Source organism: Electrophorus electricus, chromosome 17 (assembly GCF_013358815.1).
Source record: "Electrophorus electricus isolate fEleEle1 chromosome 17, fEleEle1.pri, whole genome shotgun sequence".
NCBI lineage: Eukaryota > Metazoa > Chordata > Actinopteri > Gymnotiformes > Gymnotidae > Electrophorus > Electrophorus electricus.
Genome location: NC_049551.1, coordinates 7898339 through 7915325, shown reverse-complemented (window position 1 = coordinate 7915325; position 16987 = coordinate 7898339). Strand labels below are relative to the sequence as shown.

General features: G+C 53.2%; 1 protein-coding gene across 1 annotated transcript in view; it reads right to left on the bottom strand.

Moving 5' to 3' along the window:
• Positions 1-16987, bottom strand: part of LOC113570017 (roundabout homolog 1-like) — a 128294-nt gene that overhangs the window by 69879 nt on the left and 41428 nt on the right. Inside the window, exon 4 of the mRNA XM_035535463.1 lies at positions 3000-3326. Within this exon, the coding sequence (XP_035391356.1) occupies positions 3000-3326 (327 nt within the window). The remainder of the gene's footprint in view (positions 1-2999; positions 3327-16987) is intronic.

Sequence of the window (16987 nt, the reverse complement as noted above, 5' to 3'; positions counted from 1 at the left end):
ACACAAAATCGGAGCGGGATTACCCGTCTGGAGCCGTTCCATGAGGAAGGGCTGTTCTCAGAGAATGTTCTGGAATCTCTGTGCGCTGCAGAGCTCTGGCTAATAACCGGCGGGTCCGAGACAGGGAAAGGGAAGTCAGCTTAGATGTGGATAAGGCAGGAGCTCTCCTAAACTCACGGGTAAAGATGGGTACCGGAGCAGAGAACTGTAGGATGGGAGTGGACCTCACAGGTTTGTGGAGGTGGCGGTTAAGTGCAAACATGCAAACAGGTCACGGAGTGGCCAGGATGTTGCCAGCCAAACTTCCCCTCGCGCTTGGCTCGCCTCTCCTGGCTGGAGACGATGACAGTTATAGCGCACGGTTGGCGGGTGCAGGGTCCAACACGCAGGGGGGTCACGTGAGTGACACGTTCAGCTGAGTCACAAAGCTGCGCCGCGCCGCACTCCGTCGCCGGAAAGAGGAGCCGAAGCGCATGGGCTCTCGCTTCCCTCCCGGCGACGGCTGCGCCCCGGGGGGTTTGCTTGGCCCGCCCCGAGCCCAATCCCAATCCAAGCCACCCCCGCCGCCATCCGGGATGCTATTAATAAAGGAAAGCCAATGGGAGAGGAAAGGGCCGCGAGGGAGAGGAAAGGAGGCGTGGAGACACGTAGGCGACAATAACAAACCTCTCCAGAGAGCCTCGCGGAACCTCCACCCTGCAGTCTAAGCACGGGACCACACAGCGTCTCAGCGGCTATATTGAGGAGAGGACGGCCCATGTAATAAAGTAAATGAAAGGCAAATATTCCGGTGAGTAAACATTGATTATCTCTGGAACTTGCCGGAGGGGTTTGAGAAAGGGCAAATTCTCCTGGGAGATTAGCCTGGCGAGGCAAGGAGGTGGCACTGTGAGGTGGCACAGTGACTAGAGAATATTGAGACGTTGGCATATATCAGTCGACATGGGTGGCCGATTGCGGAAGAGGGGTTGGCGGTCTTGTGTTAAGGCATATCAAGGCCCAGCACAGGGATCCATCCCAGACAGACTCCAACATAGATATCTGTGTCAAACGGACTCCAACAGGAGCGCATTCGGCTACCCGAATGGCCCGTGAGATGAGAAGTAGTTAGTGCAGAGGCACTCCGGCTGACCTCCCCATAACCACAGCAAGAGAGAGCCCATCATTCTGAAGCCACTCCAGTGAGGACCAAGTGATCACAGTGTCTCTAATTAGATCTGTAGACATGTGGGTTAAATCCCCTTTCTGGTAAATTTGTTTTTGATAAAAATCACCTTAAATAAAGTGTGACAGAGGGAAACAGCAGCCTTATCATACATTCGCAAAGAGCAGAAGCCTGTACAGTTGTTTGTGGTTGCATGGCTGTGGAACAACTTCAGTCAATGTTTTTTTTCCCTCCCCGACTGGAAGTAGACTCCTCCAGGTTTGTGGGTTCAGTGCGGGGTGAGAGAAATTCACAATCAGCTCACAAAAGCAAGATTCTTAGAAAGTCTGGCACGACAGTGCTATCAGTGAACCAAATGAAATCTCTCTTGCTTTCTCCTGGAAGCAGGTTCCCACTCAAAGTCAAATGTCAAATTCCATGACTTTTCAGTGATTTTTGCTGAACAAAAACCTGAATTTCTATGGCCTATAATGTTACGGAAGACCAGCTGCTTTTGTTGAATGTGTGTGGAAAAGCCAAGCAACCATAACTTCCACTCATGAAATATGAAACGTGTGAAAATATCATTTTCATAAATGGCAACTAAAATGTAAAGATGCTAGAAAAACATATTGATGTTCCCTGATAACATGATATTTCCTGATAACATGACCAAAAAAATGATCAAATTCCCTGTCCTTCCATGTCTGATTTCCATAAAATTCTGTGCCCAGTGTGAGCCCTGTGTAAATTCTCATACAGCACTGGTAGAAGAAATCTATGCAGACAACGCACTAGCCCTGTCATAAACCTGCAGGCTATCGGCCTTGGGAAGCTGGGCTGCGACTGGTTCTGTTTGGCTTGGCCAGCTGCAGGGGGCGGAGTGAAAGTCGCACGTCGGCCTTTGTGGATTATCTGAAGCGCTAGCCATTAGAAGAAAGAAAGCCACATTAGAGGATCACCTGTTGCTGAGGGTCAAGTGGCCGGCGGCAAGCCTCCGCGCGGCGTGCTAAGCCCCTGTAATGCACCGCGCGGCCTGCTGCTATCTTGCGTGCCGCTCGTTTGGAACAGGGATTATTCCGGGGCCTCTGCGGAATTAGGGCTTAATCTAGGGGCTCGGTGGAATATGGCTTAATCTGGGCCACGGGCTACTATTGCCTAAATGCGGAGGATATGGGCTAAACGCAGACTCCAAGATTAAAGCAGCTAGTACAGGGAGACTGCCTGGAGTGTTCTCACAAGCCCTAAACTGACACTCAGCACTGTGGCCCTTACAGCAACCGACTTACAAGAGAGTTTGGGGAGTGTATCCTGCTTTATTGCGCAGGCGAGACCCCAGAAAACGCTAAAATCCTAATACGACCTGGTTGAGTTCCTCTCGCGTCCCGCTGCCCGTGGCCCGTGGGCTTGCTGCTATCAGTGTGACGCTGGGTGCACGGTGGGTTCAGGTTGTAGCCCCACAGTACGCCCGGCTTTGTGGCTGAGGTCTTTGTTCCTTATTAAAAGGCGTGTCCACGCATGGTAGACGCTCTGACCTCACCTCTCTGCCAGCCCCATGAAGCCCCATTTCAGTAATCACCCATCGCAAGTTCTCTCTGGCTTAATGGTCTCCACAGGCTCCGACTTACTGTATTACCTTAACGCTTTCTTCCACAGAGACAACAAAGCATTATTGTGAGTCACTCCGAACAAGACTCTCTGCTAAATGTCCGTAAATGGAAATGGAAACAAACGTGGTCACGTGGCCTTTGCACTAGCTTGCGAGAACCTTGCGAGAACCTTTGCACTATGTAGACGCGAGCACTCCTGGAGCCCAAAGCACTGACCTGAAGAAGAGGAGGAAAGCTGTACTTACTGGCCACCTCCAGCGAGGCGTTGTGGCTGACGGCCTCGCCCAGGTAGTTCCTGGCCACGCACACGTAGCTGCCGTCGTCGGGCTTGCTGCGCCGGCCGTGCACGATGCGCAGGAAGAAGAGCGAGCCGCTGGGCAGAAGCATGCGGTGCGAGCGCGGGTTGTCCCGGTCCGTCTCCACGCGCTCGCCGTCCTTGTACCACTCCACGGTGGGGGCCGGCCGGCCCTCCGCCTTGCAGTTCAGGGTGGCCGGCTCGCCCTTCGACACGATCAGGTCCGACGGATGCTCCACGATCCGCGGGGGGGAGTCCTCCTGCCGGAGGCGCGATCCTGAGGGCCATAAGGGGGGAGGGAGTGTTGGAACAGGCGTTGATGTGATACCGACATGTGACAGTGTGACACAGCTGGCTATGATAGCTGCATACGATACTGTACTTATTCTGCAAGGATCCAAGACTTTGAGTTTGACATCTGTTACATAAATTTTATGTAGTTCAGAAAAGGCTGCACCATCCATCCATCCATCCATCCATCCATCCATCCATCCATCCATCCATCCGGTTTCATTGCTGATTAAGGACCTCTGTCCAAAATGTCCTGTTTCTCTGGATATATATTCAAAATTGTAGTGATGTTTTGGACAGAGATTTATATATATATATATGCATGTATTTTGCTTTTGAAGAGACGTAAGGTCAAGACGGAGAGAGGTGTCATCCACAGCTCGTGCTGCTGCTGACTGCACGGTCTGATGACCAGCACAAAGCTGTCACAAAGCTGGCTCTAATTGGCAGAACATCTCCAAAAACTCATTTACCCATACTCACCGTCACAGGGATCGCTCCCTCCCCCACGTGCTGAGGGAGCATGTTTCAGACGCGCTCTCTTCCTGAACCAGCTCGGAGGTGCTCAGAGAAGCTACCAGATTAATCATGTCAACCCCCTCCAGACCCCACTGTCTCCCCCCAGTTTAAGATTACATTAATTAAGTCGCGTGCGCACGCACACACGAATGCATACACAAACGTGCACGCACACACGCGTGCACAGAACACACTCACACCCAGTCACAGTTGCAAACTGACAGTCTCTGAGCAGTCTCTCTATAATACTATCCAGACACACGTCACCGGAAAGCGCGATAAGGCAAAGAAGAACAAAAAATGTGCACGGCTCATCCCTTTCCGCTTAATTACATTTATTAGTCACATTTTCAGCGGAAATCGTTGTTTTATCATCCACAATCAGTGTTAAACATCTTAATTAACTTTAGAATGTGAAATTTGAACAGGCAGACACCGTGATGGCCCTCGAGACTTCGCTCGGAGTCGAGAACAGCGCAAAGCCCTCGACTCAAGCCGAGAGCGTGAGGCGCTCCGGACACTTCTCTCGTCTTAGGCCGATCCCTGCATACATAAACATCTTATGTTGAGTGATAAAAGAGCCAAGTTGTGCTGTATTACTTTCATAGATGAGCATCTCCTACGCTCTTGGCGTGGGCCAAAATATTCGTGTTCTACAGAACACAAAGGCGGTGAGGTCCTTGCCAACGTTCCCACCGGTAAGTCAGTGCGCTGCAGCGGGTGAGGTTAGCTCGGGTCACCCCCGAGATCTGGAGCTGGGCTCATGTCTTCTGTAGGAGGGAGTCGGAACGGCTACTTCATCCAGGCAAAGGGAAGCAGAGACGGTAGGTGGCTAAATACCCCCCCCCTGCCTTGTACGTTTGTGAAGACCTTCCATGGAAACAGGGGAAAAAGGAGAACCGTTCCGTTCCGTTTCTAAAATCCCCTTCGCTCGGCTCCAACGAGGCCGTTCCTTTACGCAGATTCATATTTGTATTCTGCAAAGTAAGTGGTGGGAAAAGCTGCAGAGGGAAGCATATTTAACCCCCCCCGCCCACGAGCAGAGGCGCTGGGCTCATCTCCTAAGATTAATTATGACACCAGAGCGGCTATGGAGGCCTGCATGGGCCAGGACTCGCGCACCCAGCCTCTGGGTCCCCAGCTGGCCACCTCATCCATCACCATCCAAACAACTGCCGACTCGGCTTCCCGTTACAGACCCAAATCGCGCGCGCGTGTGTGTGTGTGTGTGTGTGTGTGTGTGTGTGTGTGTGGAACACAATCCATTACTATCTTTCACTAAAAGTGTGAGGGTATGCATAGTAGCCTGCAAGAATAATTAGGTCACTCAGTGTTTGCCAGCTATTGGCCTTCACACGGTGTACGAGCCACTGTGTTGGAACTAAGCCTGCCTGAGAGGACACAGGGGTTGCATCAAAAGAAAGGGGCTTATTTCTTCACAGGAAATCACACAACCATGTGGAAAAATGTGTCAAATCATAAACGCGCAACCATAAATCCGCCTAATCACGCGGCGAACCCAGCGTTACAGGCGGACGTCCCAGCAGAAGCCGTGCCCGCCGGAGACTGGGCCGTGTCGCTGTTCGGGAAGTCGAGACCGGGTGGGATTGAGACAAGGGAGCAAGCATGCAGGCCTACTGACTAGCATGAGGAGACGCGAAAGCCATTATTGCTTCATCGCTCACAAACGAGCGCTTGGCCTCCCTGGACGCAGAGCCTTGGCAAAAACATGGAGCACAAATCTGTACGAATGCGGCTCCCCGGGGGAGGATCGCTTTTCTATGGCTGGGATGTCTGCAGGGGTTGTAGGTGCACGCTTGCACGATTGCTGGACGATTGCAGCTTTAAAGTGTGCGCGCGTGTGTGTGTGTGTGTGTGTGTGTGTGTGTGTGTGTCTGTGTGTGGGAGGGGATAAATCCACACTGGAACAGAAAGTGCTGTGCAACGCAAAAGGAATTTAAGCAGAAAGACGGAATCCAGACGACGCCGGAGGACCGGGAGAAAGAGGGGAAAAGATTACTGTCCTGTAATTACTCCCCTTTGTGGCAGACTTCTTCTACCTGCTTTAACAGGACTGCTGGCAGGAACATGGGGGCAGAGCTCCCGGGCAGGACGGTGGGGTCAGAGCTCCCGGGCAGGGGGCTTTAATGTGGCATAGCAGAGCAGAGGAGACTAACTGACCACAACTAAAGCAGTTTGACTGCAGCTATTATGGGATGATGTCAATAAGAGGCTGTAACATTTAGACCTCAAGACAACATGAAACTCGTTTTCTCTCCCTCTCTGTGTGTGTGTGTGTGTGTGTTGCATGACATCATCAGAAACATGACCACAGTCCTGCTGTTCTTCCTGTATCTGTGCATCCTTCCAGTGGAACACACGGATCGCAGCGCTCGGTGAGGGCCAGCCTGCGCTGGCACCAGTGCCTCACGCGGATCTGTTAATCCAAGGATGCGAAACTCTCATCGACTCTGCCGTGTTAATCTGTGAGTTAAGATGCATTTATGGGAAGTGTTCAGTCTCGAGTGGAAGAGATCAATGTATGGCAGTTTCCTGGCAAGAAAGAGTCACGCGCGCACACACACACACACACACACACACACACACACACACACACACACACACAATGGAAGAGCGCATGCTACTCAGATGTGGCCTGCAATATGGAGGTCTCTATTTCTGTAGCACTCTTAGACAAACACACACTCTCTCACACTCCCTCTCTTTCGCACACAAAGAAACAGAGAGATAATCACGCAAGAGGGAAAACAGAAGTGCCTCCAGACGAGTGCGCAGCTCACGAGTACACCGAACCCAGCCAATAACGTCGCGTCCCCTCGTACGCTCAAATAACCTGTCTGACCCGACCCAACCGCTTCCACGCGGGACCCTCACCTCATTTGCGCGGTTTTCCTTCCAAAAATAGAACGATTAAACAAGGCTCGCACGGCGGCACGCAAACGTCTGGAGAGAAGCGGGAGCCCGGGTGACAGAGAAGGATCAGCAGTGGTGCGGAACCGCCACCACAGGGCTCCAGCCTCCATATTTCATTTGAATTCCAATGAGCGCGGGGAGGGGAGATAAGGCGGGTGCCGGATCCGCGCCGGGCCGCTCCGTCTCCTCGTTTTAATTGTGTTGGGCCGCAGGCCTGGGGGACAGTGTGCACATGCCCGCGCCAGGGATGGTATCTCTCTGCCACAGGTGAGACTCTCTGCCCGTCTGCCCAGTGAAAGAGCGCGGTGCTTATCTCCAAAGAGCCAGCGGTTTACACACAAATACACACACACACACACACACACACACACACACACACACACACACACACACACACACACAGAGACATGCATACAAGAGGCTACTGACACCTGCAAGTTCAGGGACAGGTGCTTACAAGCACGCACAGGCCGACATGTGAATGAAAGCTGAAGTAAGAGTGCGTGTGTAATCGTGTATAAACAGGCATGCATAAATATGCATCCAACATGCATATACACAGGAGCTTATGGACAGCCACACACACGCACACGCACGCACACACACGCGCACACACACACGCACAGAGGGACGAGGAGAGGCAGAAAAGGAGACAGGAAATGATGTCCATGTTCAAGAGCAGAGATGAGAGACCTTAGCCCAGCCTACATGAGTGTATCTGACCTCAGCGCTGCTTTTCAATATAAACACGTGTCTCTATTACAGTCCTGTGAGTGTGAGTGTGTGTGTGTGTGTGTGTGTGTATGTGTGTGTGTGTGTGTCAACAAGAAAGCCTCGAGCCTGACTCTACGCCACATAGCCCAAGAGTGTTATTGTCTGTGTGGCAAGGCTGGTCTACAAACCACTTCAGTAAGCGTCTCGTCTCCTTTTCCCCAGAACGGAGGACATCTCGGTTGTCTCAACGCTTTGCCATGACGTTTGGATGGGTGGGTGGGGGGATGGAGAGGGAGGGGTATACACAATCCGAAAGGAGAGACGAGGCAGAAACCGCAAAATCAAAACCGTGGCAGTGGGGCTTACACACACCACTGCCTCTTTGTGTAAGATAACCCTCAAATGTAAATGTGCTCGCTCACACATACACTCACAAAAGATTTGAAAGTTGATCCAAAGTTAAAGAGTTCAACAAGTGTCATTCATTGAGGGATCTGTGTGTACGTTGCCAACGCTGGCTGGGGTTCCCACAGCTCTCCTGGGAACGCGTCCTCCTCTTACTGTGGACACACCTCGCACTCCAAACAGCTCTCAGACGCTGTCACAACCGGAACGGTCCCATCTACGGCTGACCCTGAGGCGTCGGCCAAGGCAAGGGGGGTGCGGAGCAACATGACTCTGGGCCTGGCCAATGAGAGCAGCCGCGGATGATGGAGGGGAGCGTCCAGCCGAGGCGACAGGGGGATTACACATAGGTTTAGAGCGTCCAGACGGCTGATACTGGGGCCTGGGGAGCAAGGAATGCAATCTAGCAATCCTCTCTGCATCCAATCGCACTAGCACACACATATTACCGCTCTGAACGGCACTGTGAGAACACAGTACAGAGGGCCTCTCTTCTATAGCTGCAATTGCACACACACTCACACACACACTCACACAAACACGCCTCAGGTGGTTTTCTACTCTACTCCTGCTTCTACTAGCCCAGGAACTGAAATTGTTACTGGACAATTACCCCACACCTAACACCAGCCCATCTTTATTCACCCCACCAAATCCACAGCCCAGGCTGCGCAGGGACTGCCTATTAGAGACAATCCCGCTCGTCTTCGCAAGCAGCCGAGATCCACTCGCTCGATCCCGGATTAGAATCCGGACTCTTAACGGGCTGGCAGAGATTGGTGCGGGCGCGGGCGCGGTGCTGTGGTCTCTGCTGTGATCTTTAATCAGGTTGGGCGTGCACGGCAGGCCAAAGCTCTGTCTTCCAGAGGCAGAGGCTAGCACCAAGGAAAGGCTTACGGTAAGGAACGCTCTCCGGCAATGTCCCTGTAGCCTTTAGCCCGTAAATCAGAGCTCCACCAAGAGAGAGAGATTCAACGTCAAGCCGAGAGGGAGAGGTTCAACGACAAGCCACTGCAAGTTCAGAAAACATCTGCATCAAGGAGGGCAAAGTGATGCCTTTGAACTCTGGGACGCGAACAGGGAAGTGTTTTAGAACGTCGGGCTCCCATCGTACGGAGAGCTCTGGTCAGAAGTCGACCAAGGCTGGCATTAAGAGGCCTTCCGTCAGCTGGGATGAGACCCTGGGACACAACACTTACAGCACACGGGCTCACGGGAGTGCCGCTTCGACAGGGAGGAGGACAGCGCGGAAACACGGAGACGGATCCAAGCAGGACGCCACAGCACGGCCGAGGTCACGGAAGCTGGGGGAAGGAGGAGGAGGGAGGAGGAGCAGGGGGTCACATCCTTTCCCCCCCCCCCCCGCGCGCCTTCTCCACAAAGATTTGTATGCAAGTCCTTGGTGGAAAAACAGCAGCAGCAGAAGAAGAAGAAGAAAAAAACCTTCAAAGCTTTTTGGGTCATTGATTGATCTAGTGTGCTGAAATATTCATGCTAATCAGGAATTTCTTCGGGGTTTATTGACACTGACACGATTCCTGCCCTAGAGAAAATACTCGCCATGCTAATGTCTGAAAGGCATGAAAACCTTGTCAAGCTGTGTGCCAAAAAATATTAACGCATGGAGTGTGTCCTGCACTTTGGGGTGTGGGGTCAGGGGTTAGGGGGGAGAATGCCTTGCATGGCTGCTCCATGCTGTGAAAACTACAGTTAGCCCCCTCAGCTGTGGCTTGTCCTTCATTCAGGTATGAGGATGGAATGATGCAGCCTGGCTGTGTGTGTCCCTGTCCCGGTCAGCCTGGGTGGGTCCGTCTTTGTCCCGGTCAGCCTGGCTGTGTGCGTCCCTGTCCCGGTCAGCCTGGGTGGGTCCGTCTTTGTTCCGGTCAGCTTGGCTGTGTGCGTCCCTGTCCCGGTCAGCCTGGGTGGGTCCGTCCTTGTCCCGGTCAGCCTGGCTGTGTGCGTCCCTGTCCCGGTCAGCCTGGGTGGGTCCGTCCTTGTCCCGGTCAGCCTGGCTGTGTGCGTCCCTGTCCCTGTCAGCCTCGGTGGGTCCGTCTTTGTCCCGGTCAGCCTGGCTGTGTGCGTCCCTGTCCCGGTCAGCCTGGGTGGGTCCGTCCTTGTCCCGGTCAGCCTGGCTGTGTGCGTCCCTGTCCCGGTCAGCCTGGGTGGGTCCGTCCTTGTCCCGGTCAGCCTGGCTGTGTGCGTCCCTGTCCCCGCCTTTTCCAAGCCAGAGCAGGTTAAACACAGCAAATCTCTCCAGCTCCCTGAGTACCAGTCTACTAGCAGATAAAACAATTTTAAAAAGAAAGGGCACTGAAAATACCAGAATAAATATCAGCATGACATGTGGAAGACACAATTTTCAGAAACCTTCAGTTCTGCATGAACTCAGATTCTGTAAACATTCCTGCAAAAGCTCCATATAAAGGTATTGGAATAACGACATCCAGGCTGTTGCTGCTACTAGCTGCAACCACTGTGTACAAAAAGTATGAAATATTGTGCAAGACTACATTAGACACTTGTTGGAATATTAGGGGACACATTTTCAAATGCCATGCTCTCAAATAAACCTTACTTGCTTGACAAATTGGGCTGGGTCTCGGGGGGGGGGGGGGGGGGGGGGTTGTTTGGGGACACACACACACTCGACTATTGTAAATGTCTGTTAATAAGTGTGTGTATATGTGTGTTTGAGTGGTGCCTTAGTATGCATGATTCATACTACCTTTATTTTAAAATCTCTTGCCTTAATTGGTGCTTTGATGGCAGCAACAGAGACAGAATGTTTCCCTCTCTCTCTCTCTCTGTCTGTCTGTCAGTCTCTCCTTTTCTCTCTCTGTCTCTCTCATTCTCTCTTTCTCCCTCTCTCTCTGTCTGTCACTTTCTCCTCTCTCTCTCTCTCTCTCTCTCTCTCTCTCTGTAAGGGCTGACTAAACCAGGCACGAATGCACACACTGCATACGAATCCTATTTATAGGGCAGCGTGGGCTGGAATCTCATTTATACATTAAGGCCTGACCGCATTCCCCGTCTTCTGTGTTTTACGGCACGCCACCTGGGCCATCACCATAAAGACACTGGATAGAATCAGGATAAATGGCCGGACTCCTGGATGTTATCGGACCCGACGAGAATGAAATGGGACCATAAATCTGTGGCAGCTCGGACATTCCGAGAGGGGCTATTTCAAGTGGACGTGAATGGCGGACGAGGGACCGGAAGCGCCGAAACGCTAGAATCGTCCTGGGCGCAGCTAAACGAAAGAAACGGACCATCGGAGACGCAGCAGCGCGGGCCAGAAGAGACTTTACAAGGCAGCATAAACATTGGGAATGGAAGCTAAGAGCAGGCCAAGTCCTGCCAAAGGGCTCCTTTTCTGGAAACGTCCATCGCAACGCGTCCATCGCCTCGTTAAAAAGACATTTCCTTCCCTTTTTGGGTTACGTCTGAAAACAGGCCAGTAGGGCTGTACCCAGGGTTGGTCTGAACCCGTTTTCCCAATGCGGGGGAGTTTCATCCCAGAGGTTTGGGTTCTGAGCAAACGTCAGAATATCAAGCTCTTCTTCCTCTCCCTGAAGTCTCGCCAGAAACAGATTTGTCTGTAACGTTACAGCGAAAAACGCTCATGTCAAGACCGATGCTAAACGGTCCAAAAAAGATTTCCACACTCTTAAGATCATATTTAAGATGCACGTCCGGGTCTTGCTCTGCATGTGTGGCTAGAAAAAGCAGCAATTCATCTTTACTCGCTGAAATGTCTCACACACTCCCAGTATCTCCTGTGCTCTCCCAAGTGTTTTGACAGATTACACCACTCTGCGGGGCAGCCGCACGGATAGGCTGACCAGAGAGGAGGGTCGTTAAACAACCCCGCCCTCCCGATGAGCTACTCCTCCTACTGTCTGTAAAAGAATTCCCCCTTTCAGGCCTTTGTTTGCAAATGAAGAGAGAGGTATAAAGGTGAAGGTGCACTGGGTGACAAACTTCAGCCTGTGGCAGCGAGAATGCCTCTCTCCTTTTGTCCGGATGGGGTACGGTGTGACCAAGCCAAGGAGAGATGAAGCTCCGCCTTCCGGCGCCAAATATCAGACAGAGCAACGCCGGCGGGCACCTGGCTTCTGTACAGCCCCTGATCTGTTGAACCTGCGCCGTGACCTCTTATGAGTTCTCCGACATGGCCTCCGGAGAGGACAGGCATTCCGGGTGGATCGCTCTGTCTCCGGCTCGTCTCCCATGAACAATTTCCAGCCATGAAGTAAGGTTTCAATTTCAGAGCATCGTACAAGCACGGGAGACAGGCTGAGGCGGCAGGCCCGGGCCGGGGCCCCCATGTTTGGCCCCTCACATCCACGTATACCTCCCACCGGAGGGCCACGGAGCTGGAGCAGGTGTGAGGATGAGGATGACGTGTGTTACTCAATGTCTCGGCGGAGATGAAGACCCCACCAGAAGGTATGCAGTGAGCTGGAACGCAGAGGCTCGGATAACATGGCCGGCGGCCGAAAGCTCCGTTGCGCCCATTGTGCAGCTGGGGGAGACGCAGGCGACCGGCAAAGTCTTTGAACTACGCAGACAAGCGCGCCTGCTTCTGGTAGCTGGCGCCAACATACTAAACCACAGAGGTCGCACGGGCGCTCGAGAGAAGACGCGGACAAGCTCCGCTCTCCGTTTCGCTCCGGCCAGGCCCCTCATCAGGCACGTGCGGATCGCGGCTCAGGGTGGGTTGCCGCTGAGCGCGTACTCTGACGCGGCGCGCTCCGTTACGAGGTCAACTGCTGGTTAATTAAGTGGAGTGGCTGCGCCATGGGGTCAGCCGCAGGCCGGAGCATGAACCCCACCCGTCCCGTCTGGCCCTGTAAGCCTCATCTTCCTGAGTCGATGACTGAGGAGGGGCAGGTGCCGCCCCGTCCAGCCGGATGCTTCTCTCCCTCCCGCTCTCTCTCTCTTTCTCTCTCTCTCTCTCCGGACACCTGTCCGAGCTGGCCCTGAATGCCACGCTGGCGCCTGATAATGAGATGGCGCGTCGTCTGAAGCTTAGGCCGGCCCCTCTGGCAGAGGGAATCCTCACACCTGGTCTGTTCTCTCGCGGACAGCCGAGCCCGACTGTACGAGCCCAAGGAGCGGGCGTCTTCAGTGCCACGCGCCAAGCTGGAAAATCAGGATGCCTGTAGCTGCTGAGTCATTCCTAATTCTAATGATCCCAATTCCGCAGTCATAGCAGCTGGTATGAAAGCACGATGAGGGAGGAAGTAATCTGGGATTTTTTTTTTTTTTTGGTTGAAGTGTTTGAATGTACGTTTAATTGGAACCATTACCGGGCGTCTTTGGCATGCTGTAATCAAGAAATAAAAGGAATCGGCTCCCTTGAAATCTGCCGAGATTCTAAGCGGCTTTACCCATAACAAACAAAAAAGGGAAATCGCACTTCTATTAACGCTGCGCGTGTTGTAATTCGGGACGTTAACTGCAGCTTCTTACAAAAGAGCAATGTCCGTTTGGGATGGGTAACGTTTAAACATCCTGGGAGTGCTACAGAAAAAGTACCCCCCCCTCCAACAGTCCCCCGGCCCCTCCCTATCCTGGCCTCTTAAAACGGCCGTGTTTCCTTCCATGTCTCACTGACTAAGCTGCATCTTCCAGGCAGTGTTGCGGGACCAAAGTGCACCTTAATTTGATTTCCAGTATGGAAAAAGAAAAAAAACAAAAACAACAAATCTTCCCCTCTATTCCTCTCCTCCCCTTTGTCTCCGCGTCCTCGCCGAGAGGCTCCGAGAGGCGCTTGGGCCGGTGTGTGCGGAGCGGAGACAGCGGAGCGACATCCATTGCGCGCAATTATCTGACCCAGCGGAGCTTTCAGGTTCACTCAGTGCACATGCTTATCGCTGGATCCCAGCCTGGAGTCTCATAGCTACCGACCAATAATAGATCGGCATATTAAGGCAAATTAACTTCGTTCCAGGCTCTTCTAAGAGACAGGGGCGCTCATGGGTAAGCTGTTCATTAGGGCTCCGTCTTCCCCTTAAGCACTGAAATGTTTATCTGGTCCGTCGTTGACTGAGTCAAGGAAGGGCGGGGCGGGGGATGGAACACAGGGAGACGGTGAGATGTAGCACATTGCTTGCCCCCACTTCCTCACAATTTTCCGACGTCCTTATCTGGCTTCATCCCATCTTTAATTAACGAGCCGCTGTAATCGCCGGAGTGTGTGCGTGTGTCCACGTGCGTGTGTGTATGTGCAGGAGCAGGAGCTAACGTGCTTCTGCCCTCGTGGACGTCTCTCCAGCCCTGGAGAGCTGGACGAGCGTGTGCCCGCGCCGGGGCGTGTGCCCGCGTGGGATCGATCGCCGCTCCGCCTCATCGATCGATGGTGCCCTGGGGCGGAAGCAGAGGCTTACGCGGAGCTAAATGCATATCTGTGACCTTCGACCCTGACATTTCCAGCCTGACCTTTGATTTGATACGGCTCGCCGTCCCCAGCGTTAATCCCCCACCCTCCCGCTGACCCCGCCCCTATGGACCACCACCCCACTCCCACCCCTTAGCGCAGCGTCCGTCGCCGCTCAAACTGCATTAGTGCCACGGGGCGGGGGGCGGGTGTTGCGGACAAGAGCAGAGCAAGAATCTGGAAACGCCGGCCGGTAATTGGCCTGGAGGAGCCTGCTGTGCTGTGTCACTCGGGCTGTCAGGAGCCTCCACGAGCCAAAGGGAGGGGCTGCTTGTACTGCAAAATTAATTATGAGCAGTTATGGCACAATCTGTCAAAATTTGTCCCTAGCTATTGCCACCTGGTCCGGCTGAGGTGGGGACACACGTGTGATGTGCTCCTAATGACATGATGCACCACCACAGCCTAGAAATTAGTTACTGAAACACACATATCTAAAATAAACCCCCCCCCACTAAACCGGAACCTCTGTCACTCTGTCGTCAGCGCGGTAAGCGACTGCAGGGCGGCTCAGGGAGTCAGCGGCTATTGGCGCTCCTTCCGATACCCCCCCTCGACCCCCCTGCACTAGAGGCGAGTGTGAAAGACGAACGGCTCTGGCAGGTAGGGGCCAAGTGGGGAGAAGAGGGATTATCGGATCGCGAGCTTCATGCAGGAACTATGCAGCCTCCGACCGCTGGAGCGGTCCCAGGAGATGCTTCCCGCAGGCTGAGCTCCACGCTCCGTGCTTCGAGCTCAGCGCCTGGCCTGCCCGGAGACTCCATCTGGGAGGCATTCACAGTGGATCTGTTTTCCGGCTCCATTTCTTCAGCGGGCCGAGCTGCGGCGTCCGCCATTAGACCGGGGACACATCGCGTACAGTACCACTCTGTTGGAGAGGCGTCCCACGAGCTCCATTTGAACTGTCTGTCTCCATTTGACTCCATTTGAGTCTGCCAGTGTGGTAAAAATGCTGTCTGTGTCTCGGCTGGGACAGCCCTGCTCTCTACGCAGCCTTCGCACAGATTCCACAGGCACGGCGCAGCTAGAGAATGATGGCGTGGCTAAAAATGAACGAATTATAATTTTGCTGTTTAGCATGAAGTCACGATTTCCCTTTATTGTTAGACATGTTTATCGTTGTATTGCCATTTTTTGGCAGAGCTTTCCTTTTAACAACCAGCTGTTCGCCTTCAGACACAAACACACGCACACACACACACACACACACCCGTGCACGCACGCACACACAAACACACGCACACGCACACACACACACACACACACACACACACACCCATGCGCGCACGCACACACACACACACACACACACACACACACCCTTGCGCGCACGCACACACACACACACACACACACACACACACCCGTGCGCGCACGCACACACACACACACACACACACACACACGCACGCACACACCCGTGCGCGCACGCACACACAAACACACACACACACACGCACGCACGCACACACACACACACACACACACACACACACACCCGTGCGCGCACGCACACACAAACACACACACACGCACAAACACACGTATACATAGATATACAAATATAAACACACACTGGACAAGCCTTAGACTGCGACTGGCTGCAAACCCAGAGTAAACAGACAGCCCAGGGCTGGACGCATGGGGCCTTTCAGCTATCAGACCACAGACAAACTCCTCCAGAAAATAGTATTTATTTGGACAACCAACTGACTGACCTCCATACTGAATGAACCAACCAACCCTCTCGCTTTCTCTCTCTCACTCTCTCTCTCTCTCTCTCTCTCTCTCTCTCTCTCTCAGCTGTTAGACATGACTAGAGCAACACTAACCCTCAGGATTTCACAAGCAGCCCCCTGTGAGATTAATCCAGCCCTGCTTCCTCGGCGTCAGGTGTGAGCGAAACCCCCGCCCCACCACACACACACAGCTTGGTCCCTGTGCCCGAACACTGTAGGGGGGCTTGACCTGGGCTCGACGCGACCTCCACAAAAAAATACGCAGGGTGCCAGAGAGGTCACGTCAGGCTTCAAGAATTAAAGGGCATGGCAACCGTCGGGCGGGAACAGACCCGGACAGGCTCAGAGCGGAGGTGCGGACTGGACGAAGCCGTGCTGGTCAGCCCAGTCAGCTGCTCGACCGTGACAGCCAGCGTTCTGGCTTTTAAGTACTGCAGGCATCAGAACTGAAGTCACAAATTCAGCTATTTCAGCACTCCATGTCCACACTCGGGATGGCCAGAGCGCTTGTTCTGAGAGAGATGGGGTGTGGCGTTTTTGGGCAGAGGTTTGATGGCATCTGGGATATGGAGAACTTGTGAAACTTCAGTGCGGCTTCTGCAGCTCCAGGCCGCATGGGGGCTCTGGCCTGATCTGGCTAAACACTGTGGATAAGTAGGATATAAACAAGGAAACCTTTTCACAGGGCTTCAACAGTATATGCAAATACACACACACACACACACACACACACACACACACACACACACACACACACACGCACGCGCCTCATTACACATACCTGTATGCCTTGGTGCACACCTTCAGCAAACAACTCGCCATGTACTTGAAAAATACAAATAACCTATTTCTGCTGGCTGAGTTCAAACCCAGGACATGGGGCTTTTGAAA